This window comes from Aotus nancymaae, unplaced genomic scaffold, assembly GCF_030222135.1.
Source record: "Aotus nancymaae isolate 86718 unplaced genomic scaffold, 86718_ANA_hifiasm-v0.15.2.pri h1tg000010l, whole genome shotgun sequence".
NCBI classification, from domain to species: domain Eukaryota; kingdom Metazoa; phylum Chordata; class Mammalia; order Primates; family Aotidae; genus Aotus; species Aotus nancymaae.
Window position 1 is genome coordinate 38,435,618 of NW_026988421.1, and position 17,816 is coordinate 38,453,433.

A 17,816-nucleotide genomic window follows, 5' to 3' on the forward strand; every position below is an offset into this window, starting at 1 on the left:
TGAACAAATAATCTATTCGATTATATTTCTGTAGTTCTATATTTTAAAAGGGGGTTATTTGGGGTGAATCACACAAACCATTTGCAGATATTTAGCCAATGAAAATATTTCATGGGGTAAACTTCTATGTACGTAATAATAGATTTATTTATAAATAAGAGTCTTAGAAACCACTTACCGGGAAACAATGGAATGCCTCTGACCAGGAGGTATGCTGCCATCTAATCTCAAGTAAGTGACAGAGGGCAAGTGAGGTTTGAGGAGATCATGCTCTACTATATCAAGCATGCTTTTCAGCTGACAGAAGATCAGTATCCTGTGCTGAGCCACAACAGACTCTGTGCCACTCTCAGAAGTGCTGCCATTTCCCAAACCACAGTCCAACAGCAACTTAGGAAGAAAAAAAAATCAATCACTCCATAGGTGCTCAATAAAAGTAGGTAACTAATCTCATGGTGACAAATATTTCTCTCTCTGGCAAGAAAAGGTTAAATGTACCTGAAACCTGTAAAGCAGATTAGCACTTTGGGCTGCAGCTATCTGTCACCCTGTGGCACACTGGTTTTTGAGGTGCTCAGGCTTAGAGTTCCCCAGTCACCTTTTCAGAAGTTTTAATTTTTAATTTTTATAGACTCAAGGTCTCACTGTATTTCTCAGGCTGGACTTGAACTCCTGAGCTCAAATGATCCTCCTGCCTTGGCCTCCCAAAGTGCTAGGACTACAGGCATGAGCCACCATGCTTGGCCCAGAAGTTTATCTAACAAACCTACTTTCCTTATCCTCAATCCTTGAGGGTCACTAATGCCTCAATAAATGTTTATTGAGAGTAATGATAAAGAAGATGCCACAGGAAAACTGGTTTATAAAGGGTTATTCAATAATGTACGAAGCAAACAATGGAGTAGCCACATTTGGTAGAAAACAAAATTATAGAAAAGAAGCATTTAGCTAGATTTGGATTCTTGACAAAAGAGCTTATTTTATTACTATATCTGAGATCAAGATCTTTAATGGCAGAAACCACACTTTGCTATAGATCATTTATACTTTTTCCTAAAGTGGTTTGGTGCCTTGCACATAGCAAGTACAATTAATAAATGAGTGAATAAAATCCAAGAGAATCATGTTTAGATCCATTTGACAAACCTAGTATACCCAATAGTACTCTTCTTCATCCACAGTATTTTACCTACTGAACTCTGTTCAGAAGCTAAGATCTAGGTCAGGGGTGCTGGCTCACACCTGCAATCCCAGCACTTTGGGAGGCCGAGGCAGGCACATCACTTGAGGTCAAGAGTTCAAGACTAGCAGGGCCAACATGGCAAAACCCCATCTCTACTAAAAATATAAAAATTAGCCAGGTATGGTGGCACATGCCAGTAGTCCCAGCTACTCAGGAGGCTGAGACAGGAGAATCACTGGAACCCAGAAGGCAGAGGTTGCAAAAACAAAATCTAAGATTTTGTTTTTGCTGTGGTGGGAGGGGGCTGGAGTCTTCCTCTATTGCCCAGGCTGAAGTGCAGTGGCATGATCTCGGCGCATTGCAACCTCCACCTCCTGGGTTCAAGAGACTCTCTTGCTTTAGCCTCCTGACTAGCTGGGATTACAGGTGCCCGCCACCATTCCCAGCTAATTTTTGTAATCTTATAGAGATGGGGTTTCGCCATGTTGGTTTCAAACTCCTGACCTCAGGTAATCTGCCCACCTCAGCCTCCCAAAGTGCTGGGATTACAGGCATGAGCCACTGCATTGGGCCAATTTAAGATCTTAAGGCAAGATGCTTTCTCCTTTCTACTAACAGAAGTTACTCAAAAAACCAAAAGTTCCAATAGGAAAGATAACCAAAAGCCCATCCAGGCAAACTCCAAACTCAAAGTAAAACACTTATGGTGTTGTACAGAAAAGGAACACTGTTTTCCTCAGAAAGTCGTCTTTGTAAGGTTGAAGTTTGGAACTTGGATTTCAGGAGTCTTCCCATCAGTCCCTATCTGGTAATGATAGTTTAGTGTGCCTAAACTATTGTGCAAATAATGTAATTTAGGCTGAAACCTGCCTTCTGAGGGTCTGGAATTTTGATTCATGCTAGGCAAAGGGAGTACATGTGACCAGCCTCCAATAAAAACTTTGGGCACTGAGTCTCTAATAATCTTCCCTGGTAGGTGACATTTCACCTCTATTATTACAATTCAATGCTTGCGGAACAACACATGTTCTCACTCTTCTACCTAACAGTGCTTAAAGTTTAATTTTTATTATATAGTAGGCATATGGTATACAAGGGAGGCATTCCTCCAAATGAAGAAGTCTGAGCAATGTAATTATCCCTACATCTTGCCCTTAAATCTGCAATCAAATTACTATTCAAGCTGTTTCGTTTTAAAAGTCCTATCTAAGGTGTCTCAGGAGAGATGTGACTGTGTAGTACCCAGTATAAATAATGTGATATTGGCTGAGCATAGTGGCTCATGCCTATAATCTTAGCACTGTGGGATACCAATGTGGGAAGACTGCTTGAGGCCAGAAGTTCAAGACCAGCCTGGGCAACACAGGAAGACCCCATCTCTAAAAAACAAAAACAAAATTAGCCAGGTATGGTAGCACATGCCTGTGGTCCTAGTTACTTGGGAGGCTGAGGTGAAAGGATTGCTTGAGCCCAGATGTTTGAGGTTGGAGTTAGGACCACGCCACTGTACTCCAGCCTGAGTGACAGAGTGACCCTCTTTCTAGGAGAAGAAAAAGAAGTGATATCATCAGTGGAACATTCTTTATAGATACCACAAGAGTTCCAGAGAGTGAAATTTTATCAGGAATGTCTATGTTATGCACACTCAATTATTTCAGTCCCACAGGCAGCAATGTCAAAACATTAAAGATAACACTTTAAGGATATCTAACTAGGATTTCTCCAAGTCCATACTTACCAGACATTCTTCCTAATGTAATCTTTCCCTGGTGCAGCTATCCTACTAAATACTCATTCATTTGACATGAGTATTCCTGTCTGGCAGGAGAACTGAACTCTGGTATTCTCACTAATCTATAACTTTTAAGTCTGCCCTGAGACACTGATCTAGTTCAGGGCCTTGAAAAGCTGATTACTAGACTCTAGCAAACATTTACCAAGGCCATCTAATAATGGTGTCTGAGGCCAGCTGACTCCCTAGAGAGCATTTTAATTTTATCTTGCCCTAACTTCAGCATAGGCTCAATTACCTCAGTTTTTTCAATCATTCCTCATATAAAATGACTTCTAGATGTTTTACCTTTTTGTTCTTCCACTTATAGTGTTCAAAACTGTAATAGTCAAAATTTGTTCTGACTGGTATGAAATACAATCAAAGTATGATGCCCTCATTTTGGCCATTATATGGTTATTAATCCCACCCAAGATCCTATTAGTTTTATTTATGGCAACTAATTCACACGGTTCTTATAGTGAATTTGCCATCAAATCAAATTCAACTTTGCCTCATGTAAAATATTTGCTAAGTCTCACAAAATCAAAATATACTTCAGTATTTTCTTTTAAAACTCACTTTGTGTATTTCCATTAAATTTAACCTGGAGTTTTAGTTAATCATTACAGCCTCCTGGAATTTTTCATTCTAGCTTTGGCAATATTAGATACTTCTCCCAGCACTACTTGCTGATAAACATGTTTCTACTGACAGATTTTTAGAAAGCAAGTAAGACAACTTCTCTAACTTCACTGCATATACATATTTAGATTAAAAAAATAAATGTATCCTTCCTGAGACAGAACCTTCACTCTGGCTGAAAAAAAACAAGAAAATGGAAAAGAAGGCTACTAGAAAATTCTTCCATGAGGACAGCCAAAAATAATTTGGACCTCTTTAAGTTGCAGACTTCCTAAGCATCTTAATTCGAGATGTGTCAGGGCGACAAGAAGCACACTCTAAAATAAGAGATCAATTTAAGTAGCAACTGCTGAAAAAAAAAAAAAAAAAACCTGTAAGAGCCTATGTATAATTCAAATATGGATGAAATTCAATTTTTATTTGGAAACAGATCTAATTAGAGGACTCCTTGACTAAGTATATCTTACAGCTTTACCTAATATACTAGCTATGTTAGGAAAACCATGAACATTTTATATAAAGGCCTATATAGCAAGGTTTGGTTAAACAAGAAAACCATTCCATATATTTAAACATAACACTGATTCGTCAATTTTATGGTATGAAAGTAAACAGTCCATTTTATGTTTAGTGACATAAGAATACATATTTGGATATATATGCCAGATACACTATTAGATAACATTTTCCACATTAACCTATGTGAAATCTAAAATCTTCATTCATTAGTTGTTCTCAATGAGCTTTAGGCCAAAATAACTACTGACTACAAGCTAAAACAATTACTAAAGTCTAGATTTTACAATAAAATTGTCTTTTATAAGGGTAGTTAGTACTAAATGACATTAGTGCTAAATTTTGGTGCTTGAAATTGGTTCTCTTAATCTTTTGAAATCTTAGAATTTTTTTTAAAAATTCATTTTTAAAAGCAACACCAAGAGGGTAACATCAGTCAAATGACAGAGTATGCAGCTCCCAGTAAAATAAAGAAATCCACATTGACACATATTATAAACTGTTGAAAGACAAAGAGAATCCTGAAAGCAGCAAGCAAAAAGCAAACGGCCACATAAAAGGGATCTTCAGGCCAGGCACAGTGGCTCACGCCTGTAATCCCAGCACTTTGGTAGACTGAGGTGAGTGGATCATGAGGTCAAGAGATCGAGACCATCCTGGCCAAAATGGTGAAACCTCGTCTCTACTAAAAATACAAAAAGTAGCCGGGCATGGTGGCACATGCCTGTAGGCAGGAGAATCACTTGAACCCAGGAGACGGAGGTTGCAGTTAACCAAGATCGTGCCACTGCACTCCAGCCTGGGAGACAGAGCAAGACTCCATCTCAAAAAAAAAAAAAAAAAAAAAACTCCAATAACATGTGTTATATTTCCAGTATAACATCTAATTTCTCATTAGAAACCATGGAAGACATTATCAAGAAAGTAAAAAGATAACCTATAAAATGGGAGGAAATATCTGCAAATCATATGTCTGATAAGAGTTTTAATATCCAGAATTATACACAACTTCCCAGCAGGGTGTGGTAGCTCATGCCTATAATCCCAGGGCTTTGGCAGGCCCAGGTGGGAGGATCGTTTGAGGCCAGAAGTTCAAGACCAGCCTTGGCAACACAGTGAGACCCCCAGCTCAAATAAAAGAAAAAAAAAAAACACCACAACAAAACAAAACTTCTCAAACTCATATTCAAGAGAAACAATCCAATGAAAATGGGTAAAGAACCTGAATAGACATTCTTCTAATGAAGATATAGAAATGTCCAATAAGCACAGAAAAGATGCTCAACATCATTAGTCATTAGGGAATAGCAAATCAAATTCACAAGGAGTTATTTCATACCTAGCAGAATGACTGTAATTAAAAAAAGAAATTAACATGTGTTGGCAAGGATATGAAGAACCTGGAACCCTGGTACAGGGTTGCTGGTGGGAATGTAAAATGGTGTAGCCATTGTGAAAAATAGTTCTTCTCATTTTGCAGTTCTTGAGAATGTTAAACACAGAAATGCTATATGACCTACCTATTCCACTCCTTAGTCTCTAGCCAACAGAACTGAAAAGAGTAACTCAGATGGATACTTGTAAGCCAATGTTCACTGTAGCATTTTTCACAATAGCTAAAAGGTGAAAGCAACCCAAGTGTCGCCTGACATATAAATGGATAAATGAAACGTGGCATATCCATAAAACTGACTAAGTAAGCCACAAATGACAAATATTTTATGATTTCACTTAAATGAAATATTTAGAACAGGCAAATTCATAGAGAAAGTAGATTAGAGATTGCCAGGGGTTAGAGGAAGGGAGAATGAAGAATTATTGCTTGATGAATATAGAGTTTCTGTTTGGGTGGTGGAAATATTTTAGAAATAAGATAGTGGTGATGGTTATACAACATTGTAAATATAATTAATGCCTCAGATTTACACTCTTAAAATGGCTAAAATGGCATATTTTGTGTTGTATATATTTTAAGCACATTTTTTTAAAAAGCTGTATCAAAAATTTAACAGATCCAAATTTAAAAATAAATGGTAAACATAGTAATCTTTAAGCAAATTTACCAAGAATTTATATTCCTGGTGTGTAACATACATATAGCAGTTAAAAGACATACATACTTGTTTCAAAGCTGAGAGCTTAGGGGCATGTTGTATATCATGTAGAGAAGAATTCTGAACTGCCAGTTTTTCAGTAGTCGTCTTGAATTCTGGATGTTGAGGTGTTAAGACTAATGCTGGATGGTTACACAGTTTACGTAAGTACTGTAATGCCTTTAAGAGGAAAAAAACGTATATATGAGTCAATTTCGCATATCACACATTTTTATCTCTGTATCTTTTCCTATGCTATTTCCTATGCTGTTTAGAATGCCCTTCTCCCTCTTCTTGCTTGGCAAACTTCTACTCATTCTTCAAGAACCAGTTCAAATGTCTCATCTGAGATTCTTGTGCAGTTTGTATATATTTCTATGCGGACATTTATAACGCATATAAATTGTACTGTTTATATATGTCTCCCCCACCAATGAGCTTCTCGTGGCAAACTGGATGTCTTAGTTGTTTTCTTGAAAACTCTTTCACACTCAAAGTACCTGCTAATGCAGACAGACGCTTCTGGAACCAGGCATCGTTTTAGACAGAAAAGTTGCTCAAACTTCAGTGAGTATAAAAATTTCTGACCAGGCGTGGTGGCTCACCCCTGTAATCCCAGCACTTTGGGAGGCTGAGGTGGGCTGACCACCTGAGGTCAGGAGTTTGAGACCAGTTTGGACAACATGGTGAAAACCCGTCTCTACTAAAAATACAAAAATTAGCCAGACATGGTGGTGGGTGCCTGTAATCCCAGCTACTTGGGAGGCTGAGGCAGGAGAATCACTTGAACCCAGGAGGCAGAGGTTGCAGTGAACCAAGATCATGCCACTGCACTCCAGCCTGGGCAAGAGAGCAAGACTCCGTCTCAAAAAAAAAAAAAAAATTCTTGAGGACCTTATAAACCTGAAATTCTCTCCCTTCTACACATTATTCTGATTCAGTAGAAGAGAGGAGGGAAGGGGAGCTAGGTGATTGTCTCAAGTGGTTGTGTTTGTGAAACAGAACCTTATATGGTCTCTTCTCTGACTCAGCCACACTTTCTCTTCTGCCTCTTAGGGTCTGACCCTTGGCACAGTTTTTTATTAGTAAGCTCCATTGGCAAAGCTCAAGACAGTGCTGAACACTAGGATTAAAAATTGTGGGAGAGGCCAGGTGCAGTGGTTCGCACCTATAAACCCAGCTACTTAGGAAGCTGAGTAGGCAGGATCACTTGAGGCCAGAAGTTCAACACCAGCCTGGGCAATATGGTGAGACATTATCACTAAAAAAATTTTTTTTAATTAGCCAGGTTGTGGTGGTGTGCACCTGTAGTCCTACCTACTAAGGAAACTGAGGCTGAGGATTGCTTGAGCCCTGGAGTCTGAGGTTGCAGTAAGCTATGATTGCAACACCACACTCCACCCTGGGCAACAAGCATGACCCATTCTCTTAAAAAAAAAAAAAAATTAGGTCTTCATAACTACCTTTTCCTTCTTCTATCTTTAAAAATGCTATAGTACTTAATCTATTGGCAGGAGGTTTTCTGCGGTGGAATATTCAAGAGGGAAAGAAAAAGTTAAGGTGACACTTGCCACCTCTTTTTCATTTGCTATTCTCTCAAGCATATGAGGAATGATCTGTCTTGACTGTACTTTTTGCATCCTCTGCCTGGGATCACGTCCCCCTATATACCTGCATGCCTCAGTCCTCCTTCAGATCTTTGCTCAAATGTTACCTTCTCAGTGAGGCAGTCCCTAGCCCCTCGATTAAGAAACCACAACTGGAGAGAGATCCAAGATGGCTGATCACTAGCAGCTCAGGCTCCTAGCTCCCAGTGAAAGCGCAGAGAACGAGAGGATGCCACACTTTCAGACGAATATTTGTTGCTCACGGACCAGGAGATTCCCAGCAGAGGAGCCCCACGTGTCGCCAGGGCGACTCTTGTGGCCGGCGTGGCGGTTTTGCTGGCGCCTTAGCGTGCCAGTTCTTGGTGCAGAGTCCGGAGATTCCCGGGCAGAAAAGCACCATCAATCTTAACACCGCTATTTTGGCCGGCGCAGTGGATTGCTCAGATTTCGGCGCTGGGAACCAACAAGTTGGACGTCTGCTTAGAGACCTAGTTAGAAAGTCGGTAATTACAAAGACGACAGAGGGATAAATATATAATGAAGGGAAGAAACCAGCGTAAAAAGGCAGAGAATACTCAAAATCAGAATGCCTCTCCCTCTACAGGGGATCGCAATTCCTCATCAGTAACAGAACAAGGCTTAATAGATTATGAGTGTGTTCCAATAACAGAAGCAGGTTTCAAAACATGGGTGATAAGAAATTTCTGTGAATTAAAAGAACTTGTTCTAACCCAATGCAAAGAAACTAAGAACCGTGAAAAAAGGTTTGATGAAATGCTAATGAGAATGGACAATTTAGAGAGGAATATAAGTGAATTGATGGAGCTGAAAAACACAACACGAGAACTTCGTGAAGCGTGCACAAGTTTAAACAGTCGAATTGATCAAGCAGAAGAAAGGATATCAGAAGTCGAGGACCAGCTCAGTGAAATGAAACGAGAAGACAAGATTGGAGAAAAAAGGATGAAAAGGAATGAGCAAAGTCTCCAGGAAATATGGGACTATGTGAAAAGACCTAATTTACGTTTGATAGGTGTACCTGAATGTGACGAAGAGAATGAATCCAAGTTGGAAAATACTCTTCAGGATATCATTCAGGAAAACTTTCCCAACCTGGCAAGGCAGGGTAATATTCAACTCCAGGTAATACAGAGACCACCACAAAGATATTCTTCAAGAAGACCAACCCCAAGGCACATAATCGTCAGATTCATTAGGGTTGAAATGAAGGAGAAAATACTAAGGGCAGCCAGAGAGAAAGGTCAGGTTACCCATAAAGGGAAACCTATCAGACTTACAGCAGATCTCTCAGCAGAAACCCTACAAGCCAGAAAAGAGTGGGGACCAATATTTAACATCCTTAAAGAAAAGAACTTTCAACCCAGAATTTCATATCCAGCCAAACTAAGCTTTATAATCGAAGGAAAAATTAAATTTTTTGCGAACAAACAAGTACTTAGAGACTTCACTACCACCAGGCCTGCTTTACAAGAGCTTCTGAAAGAAGCACTATACATATAAAGGAACAACCAATATCAGCCTTTCCAAAAATATATCAAAAAGCAAAAAGCAGTAACACAATGAAAAATTTACACTAACTAATGTGCAAAACAGCCAGCTAGCATCAAATGGCAGTATTAAACCTATATATATTCTAATTGGATAAAAAGCCAAAACCCATCGGTATGCTGCATCCAGACCCATCTCAAATGCAACGATACACAAAGACTCAAAGAGAAGGAGGAAGATTTATCAACCAATCAGAGAGTAAAAATAAACAAATAAACAAAAAGCAGGAGATGCAATTCTCGCCTCTGACAAAGTAGACTTTAAAGCAGCAAAGAGCAAAAGAGGCAAAGAAGGACATTATATAATGGCAAAAGGATCAATGTAACAAGAAGAGCTAACGATTTTATAGATCAACGAGACAGAAAATTAACAAGGACATTCAGGACTTGAACTCAGACCCGGAACAAGTAAACTTAATAAACATTTACAGAACTCTCCACTTCAAATACACAAAACATACATTACCACCTCACACCTATTCCAAAAGTGACTAAATTGGAAGTAAATCACTCCTCAGTAATCGCATAGCATCTCATAGGTTTAAATGAAATATTGGTTGGCTGCTTGTTTGTTATTTTCTTCCCTTATTCCTTCCTGTCTACATCAAGTATAATTATTGGTATAAAAGAGGTTTTCAACAATACCCATTACTAAACTGCATTCTAGCCTGGGCAAGAAAGCAATACTCCCATTCTCTCTCTCTCTTTCTCTTCCTTTTTCTTCCTCTTCTTCATTTTTTTTCTTTCTTTCTTTCAAAAAAAAAAAAAAAAAAAAAAGAAACCACAACCTACCCTGGACTCTGATACTCAATAACCACATTACCTGCTTTGTCCTACATAATACATACTTCGGTATTTTTCATCTCTACCAGAGAAAGAGTCTGTCTGTTTTATCCACTGTTTTAAGTAACTCCAGAGCTTTGAAAAATTACTGCATGTAGTAGGTGTTCTAATATTTTCTGAATAAAAAAGCAAAAAACTCTATTCTAAAACCCTTTTCGTGTAATATACAAACATATATTGCATTTTGTACATTTAATTTTAAAGTACTTAAGATAATACTAAATACATATTTAACTTTTTTCAAGAATGAATATATACATAATATTGAAATATATATACATAGATCCATATTTTATTGTTCCATATAAAAAGTACCGCATTAAAAATCATTCTTCAACATTTAAAAAGTGGAATGGGCTGGATGCAGTAGCTCATGCCTGTAATCCCAGCACTTTGGGAGGCCAAGGCGGGTGGATCACTTGAGGTCAGGAGTTTGAGACCAGCCTTGCCAACATGGTGAAACCCTATCTCTACTAAAAATACAAAAATTAGCCAGGCGTGGTGGCACACACCTGTAATCTCAGTTACTTGGGAGGCTAAGTCATGAGAATTGTTTGAACCCAGGAGGCAGCAGTTGCAGTGAGCCGAGATCGTGCTGCTGCACTCTGGCCTGGGTGACAGAGTCAAACTGCATCTCAAAAAAAAAAAAAAAAAAAAAAAATAGAATGTAATCTATACCTGGAATACATGGCCTGTAGCTTTAAGCTTTGGTTTTTCAGTTTCTTCAGAAAGTGCAGCTGAAGAAACTGTTTCATCAACATCACACTTGGCACGAGACTTAGCAAAATCTTCATAGAGCTGAACCTGTAAAATGACCCCCATGAGAGAAGCTGTGAGTATATTTATTTTCAATTGTTCAAAACATGTAACTAGCAAAGGCCAATAACAGCAGTAATTTAAGTCAGCCCTCATTAATGAAAACAAATTTTGATATTTCTAATTCACTATAGGAATTACAGATTATCCACTCCATCTTGGTAAATTCCTTTAAAATTACATTTAGAAAACAAGTATAAACACATTAAGTTCGGCTGATAAAAAATATGAAAAATACAAGTCAAATAGTCCTAGACTCTATTTTTCTACTATGCAGGAAAATAAATACATTAGCAACAGAAGAAAATCTGAACCCTTAGAAGTAAATGAGAAAAATCTTCCTTAAATGAAGTTACATGATCAAGAACCTGTATGTATGTACCAGGACACCAAATTTTACAAGAATGTTACTGCTAGCCTAAAAGGGGAACATATGTCAGATAACAAAAAATCTGTGAATGCTTCACAAAGCCAAAATGCCACTTTTCTTTGGAGCTCCCTTTCTCTAGATTGATTACTTAAATGTGTTTTACGTTATAGTGCCACCACTAGTATATCACCACAGTTATTTTTCACGTGACATCTTTTCTTTATTGTACCTACTTTAAAAAGTCTTCATTTCATTACTTCTAAATATTCCTTTCAAGAAATATTAATTTTTGCAAATGAAGAAAGGGGGGGCCTCAGAGATGAGGCAGATAGTATAGAAGAATCACAGAACTCTCAACCTCTTATCCTGTCCAAGTTGAATAGATGAATATCTGCTAACAGGTTAACCATCTATACTGGAGGGGGAAAAGGAAAATTTCTGGGTACGTATATCTTTTATTCATTTGACCATAGTGAATCAAATCCTAACAGTAAGATAGATTGACATGTACAGTCCTACACAATAAAAAAATTTTCAAAGAGAAAATTCTGATCCAGAGACCATGTCTTACTAAGACAAGAACAGTTTCCATTTAGTTCCCTAGAAAAGTACAAGGCAGGCCGGGTGCAGTGGCTCACGCCTGTAATCCCAGCACTTTGGGAGGCCAAGGTGGGTGGACCACCTGGCACCGGTAGTTCAAGACCAGCCTGGCCAACATGGTGAAACCCCATCTCTACTAAAAATATAAAAAATTAGCCGGACATGGTGGTGGCTGCCTGTAATCCTAGCTACTCAGGAGGCTGAGGCAGGAGAACTGCTTGAACCTGGGAGGAAGAGGTTGTGGTGAGCTGAAATCGCGCCACTGCACTCTAGACTGGGCGACACAGTGAGACACTGTCTCAAAAAAACACACACAAAAAAACGAAAGCTTACAATAAATTCCTTTAATAATGGTCTTTATGTATAAAATCAGAACTGTGCAGAAGGCAAAATTTATTTTGAACATTTATAGGTAATAAAATACTTCATACTTCTGATTGAGATGCTTGCCCACTAAAAATAATAATAATAATAAAATAATACTTCAAAGGGAATGAATGAGGACCAAGGTTTGAAACTCAGCTCTGATATATAGTCATACACTACACAAGGACATTGAGGTCAACAATGGACTACATGTAAAAAATGGTCATCCCACAAGATATAATATTGTGTTTTTACCATACCTTTTCTATGTTTAGATATACAAATACCATTGTGTTGCCACTGCCTACAGTACTCAGTACAGTAACATCCTGTACAGGTTTGTAGCCTAGGAACAATCGGCTATACTATCTAGGTTTGTGTAAGTACACTCTATGTTTGCACAATGACAAAATCGTCTAATGATGCATTTCTGAGAAATTACCCATGCCATTAAGCACTGTACAATTGTATATGACCATAGCCAAGCTATGTAACTTTTCTGAATGTCACTTTATTTGCAAAAATGGGGATTAATAATACTTATAATGTGAGGACAGCATGACAACACAGAGGCAGATTTTTGGCCTTTATAAACATTGGCTTATTTCCTTATCAATTTAACCTTGCAATCTTTTCAATTAACTAGACACATAAGAAAGCAACTATAGGCTGGGCGCCGTGGCTCATGCCTATGATCCCAGCACTTTGGAAGGCCTAGGTGGGAGGACTGCTTGATCCTGGGATTCTGAGACCAGCCTGGGCAACACAGCAAGACCCAGTCTCTACATAAATTAAAAAATTAGCCAGGTGTGTGGTACATGCCTGTAGTCTTAGCTATTTGGGGGGCTGAGGCAGGAGAATCGTTTGAACCCAGAAGTCAAGGCTGCAGTGAGTCATGATGTGCTACTGCACTCCAGCCTGGGTAACAGAGTAAGACCCTGTCTCTTAAAAAAAAATTTAAAAAACAACTATGATACCGAATTTTGTTCTAATGCTATATTCAAAATGCATACACTAAAACTCACATCCACATCATTTAGACTATCTGCATCTGATAAAGCCAAAGGCTAAGCCCCTTTACTCAATAGTTTTGTGGCTCATACAAAACAATCTGCTAATAAACACACCACCAACAATGATAAACACGAGATTTCTAACCTGCAGAGGACTAAGAGTACAATAATAGTCTTGAATAATTTTAGGTGGAAGATCCTGCAGAACATCTTCTTTCATTCTTCTCAAAAGAAATGGCAGTACTTGTCGGTGCAGTGCATCCATAGCAAGAACACCTGTTAATATTTAAGAGAGAATGGATTCAAAAAAGTTAAGAAAAAATTATATTCATTTACACAGGGTTATATCTTTTTCATACCTGCTTCTTGCTCTCGACTGGAGCTTCGAGCATCCCTACTTGCTAATATAGGTTTACCATATCGAGCAGCAAACTGGCGTTCAGTACCCAAAAATCCTGGCATGAGGAAATCAAATAATGACCACAGCTCCAAAACATTGTTCTGTAAACAGAAAGACCAATTATCTTTTGTACTGAGATTATTTCCTTACAACTAAAAAAAGGTAACATAATGAAAGCCCATTACAACGATATAGATGAGAGATTATCACTGTATTTTTTAGGCATATGGTGTAAGTCTTTATTCTAGTGTATAAAATTCCGGTCCGTATCCTTGGAGAAAACACTCTATCCTATCTGAGGGAAATCCTCAAGTCTCCTTCACTACAATAAGCCTTGGTCTATAGTGTTTGTAATTTACTGCTGGCATTCATAAAGTAGTACATAGAAGAGCACAAAGATAAGTTTCTTATCATTTTATCTTTGACACTCAAATTAACAGCAAGATTTAAGGAATGTGGCCAATATCACCATATCATCATCATCATCAACAACAACAACAAAAACCTATTAGAATTTGGTTATAAGTCAAGCCCACTCAGTATTTATGGGTCACAGTGCAAAGGCACAGATTCTTTCCAATTCTGCTATTGAAGTTTCATGGAAAAAAAGAAAAAGAAACTAGTACTTTTTAATCTCAGATGCTTTCCTGATAGGTGCAGGTCCTAAGTCACCCTTTTACCCACCTTCCCCTTTCAGAATCCTTCCTCACCCTGCTCAGGCTCTGGCTCACCATGTTAGGCTGTCCTCTCATTTGGACACCCTTCCAATCCTACTCATGCTCTGCACCCTGACTCTGGGCCACTGTGGCTTTTGTAAGGAAGAGGAAAAGGGCCTTTAAGCAAACTAAAAACCAAAAAACTTCTTCTGATGTCGGAACCAAGTAAAAGCAGTAACATTATTTTAAATTACTATGATGTTTCCATAACTTTAAATTGAAGCATAATAAATCTTGGTAATTCAGCATAAAGAGTCTTTTTTCCTTTTTAATTATATTTTTAAACTTTTTTTTCTTTGAGATGGAGTCTCACTCTGTTGCCTAGGCTGGAGTGCAATGGCGCGATCTTGGCTCACTGCAATCTCCAGCTCTTGGGTTCAAGCGATTCTCCTGCCTTGCCCTCCCAAGTAGATGGAATCACAGATATGTGCCACCATGCCTGGCTAATTTTTTATATTTTTAGTAGAGACAGGGTGTTGCCATGTTGGCCAGGCTGGTCTCAAACCCCTGACCTCTGGTGATCCACCTGCCTCAGCCTCCCAAAGTGCTGGGATTATAGGCATGAACCACCACGCCTGGCCGTATATTTCTAAACTTTTGATAAATTTAGAAAGGCTTGTAATTATCTCGTGTGATTACTAAAATCTGCAGTGTTCACTTAATGGACAAAACACTAATAACCCTTATAATAATCAGTCCGTCACCAAAAATATATTTAAAAGAAAAAGTGGCCAGCCCTAGTGGCTCATGCCTGTAACGTCAGCACTTTGGGAGGCGGAGGCAGGCAGATCACTTGAGGTCAAGATAGCCTGGGAAACATGCCGAAACCCTGTCTCTACAAAAAATACAAAAAAATTTAGCCGGGCATGGTGGCATGGACCTGTGGCCCCAGCTACTTGGGAAGCTGAAGTGGGAGGACTGCTTGAGCCTAGGAAGTGGAAGTTGCAGTGAGCTGGAATCACACCACTGCACTCCAGCCTAAGTGAGAGTGAGGCCCTGTCTCAAAAAACAAAAAAGGAAAAAGTAAGTAAGTACATAAATAAAGAACCATCAATTTTTAAAGTTGGAAGGAACATTAGAGGTCACGTAGTGTTTACTTCTAAGTAGAGAATGATTGAAGGTCTTCCCACCAAAGTTGGCTATCCAAGCTAGATGTGAACATTTGCAACCAATCCTTCTGGAGGACCAGAGAATTTCTCAAAAGTATCTAAAGATATCTATATACCTATCTCCTTCCCTTCCCAAGATAAACTTCTACAATCATTTGCCTTCAGTTTCCTCCTGACATAAGGTATTCACACTTCTACTATATGATAATTCACCTGTGACTCAGCTCTAGCTTTTCTTTTCTTTTTTTTTTTTTGAGACAGAGTTTCACTGTTGTTACCCAGACTGGAGTGCAATGGCACGATCTCAGCTCACTGCAACCTCTGCCTCCTGGGTTCAAGCAATTCTCCTGCCTCAGCCTCCCGAGTAGCTGGGACTACAGGTCCGCACCACCATGCCCAGCTAATTTTTTGTATTTTTAGTAGAGACGGGGTTTCACCTTGTTGACCAGGATGGTCTCGATCTCTTGACCTCGTGATCCACCTGCCTCGGCCTCCCAAAGTGCTGGGATTATAGGCGTGAGCCACCACGCCTGGCCTAGCTTTTCAATGCTAAATCAGATTGCAGTGTACTACTAAAGAAGGAGAATGGCCATTGTGGAGTACAGTCTAATTTTTATGTCTTTCATAATTTGGACACAAGATTTCTATTTACATAGTCTAAAATTACATTTTAAAAATGACTTTTAAAACATGGTTTGTTCAGATAGTACTACATACCAATGAACCATTAAGCAAGCAATAATTATATACTGGAAAATTATCATTCCTAAAACTAAAAAAAAAAATCATCTTAAATTCACTGCCAATACCAAGCCTACCCTCCACCTGGCAAATATATATTTAAAAAATAATAATAGTACATAATTACCTGGATCGGTGTTCCAGAAAGAATAATCCTATAATTAGCAGTCAGTTGTTTTACTGCTTTTGACAACTTTGTTTTTCCATTTTTGATGACATGGCCTTCATCAAGAATGCAGTAGTTAAATTTAATATTTCTAAGGGAGAATATGTAGAAAATTTTACAACTTTTACTATATGTCAGGAACTATATGAAGAATCTTTAAAGTGGGAAAATATTAAGAGTCTTCAAATTTGATATTAATTTTTCTAAAAGAAAATTTTTAATTCTTACCTAAAGAAATCTATGTCATTCCTCACAACATCATATGAAGCCACTATTAGATTGTGCCTTTTGACTTGGTGCTGTAACCTGTATTTAAAAATGAATAAAATTAGAAAACAGAGACCATGAAAAGTTCTTTTTTCTTTTTTTTTTTTTGAGACGGAGTTTCGCTCTTGTTACCCAGGCTGGAGTGCAATGGCGCGATCTTGGCTCACTGCAACCTCCGCCTCCTGGGTTCAGGCAATTCTCCTGCCTCAGCCTCCTGAGTAGCTGGGATTACAGGCACGTGCCACCGTGCCCAGCTAATTTTTTGTATTTTTAGTAGAGACGGGGTTTCACCATGTTGACCAGGATGGTCTCGATCTCACGACCTCGTGATCCACCCACCTCAGTCTCCCAAAGTGCTGGGATTACAGGCGTGAGCCACCGCGCCCGGCCCAAAAAGTTCTTAATACAATTTCAAAGGTGAAACTACAGCTACCATCATATAAAGTGCTTTCAATTTGCCCACTAAGCCCAGCATTCCCTTCTGCTTACTTTACATACTTGACTCTGAAAGGTTATTCTTCTGATGACTTGGCTGTGTTGCCCTACTCAGTCTGATTAGAAAAGAGATGAACACCAGACTGAAAATATGGTGGACATTTCAACTTTATTTGCCAACATCTCTTCTTTGGGGGCACTATTCCTTTACCACTCCATGTTGTTCTGGATGATGTGGGGGAACTACCAATCATGTGCCTCCATAATCACCAAGGAAATGAAGCATTTGAACCAGGGTAAGCTATTGACAATTTTTAATCCCCTAACCACAAAGGTTGTTTTGGAAGCATGACCTAAACAAGGGCAGCCAGTCATCTCCAGTATTAATATATTCATGAGAGAGAGGGAAGATGTGTTTACTATAGTTGCCAAGCTAAGAGAATTTGGGCCTGAGACTGCCCATTGTCATCTTATCTACCAACTGTAGACTGAAGCCCAATAGTAACAGTAAATTATATAAAGGGAGGAAGAGTGAATGAGAGTAATCTAGATTGGCCTGAAGCAACAATCTACCCCCTGAAATTCTCAAGT

At 38.7% G+C, this 17,816-nt stretch overlaps 1 protein-coding gene across 2 annotated transcripts in view; it reads right to left on the reverse strand.

Moving 5' to 3' along the window:
* The window catches only part of BTAF1 (B-TFIID TATA-box binding protein associated factor 1), a 100,977-nt gene that overhangs the window by 6,863 nt on the left and 76,298 nt on the right, over window positions 1–17,816 (reverse strand). For both annotated transcript variants that reach the window (XM_012454768.2, XM_012454769.3), the window contains 7 exons: window positions 16,752–16,829; window positions 16,485–16,614; window positions 13,751–13,892; window positions 13,537–13,667; window positions 10,905–11,030; window positions 6,236–6,388; window positions 179–390 (listed from right to left, as the gene is read on the reverse strand). In XM_012454768.2, coding sequence (XP_012310191.1) covers window positions 179–390; window positions 6,236–6,388; window positions 10,905–11,030; window positions 13,537–13,667; window positions 13,751–13,892; window positions 16,485–16,614; window positions 16,752–16,829 — 972 coding nt within the window. The remainder of the gene's footprint in view (window positions 1–178; window positions 391–6,235; window positions 6,389–10,904; window positions 11,031–13,536; window positions 13,668–13,750; window positions 13,893–16,484; window positions 16,615–16,751; window positions 16,830–17,816) is intronic.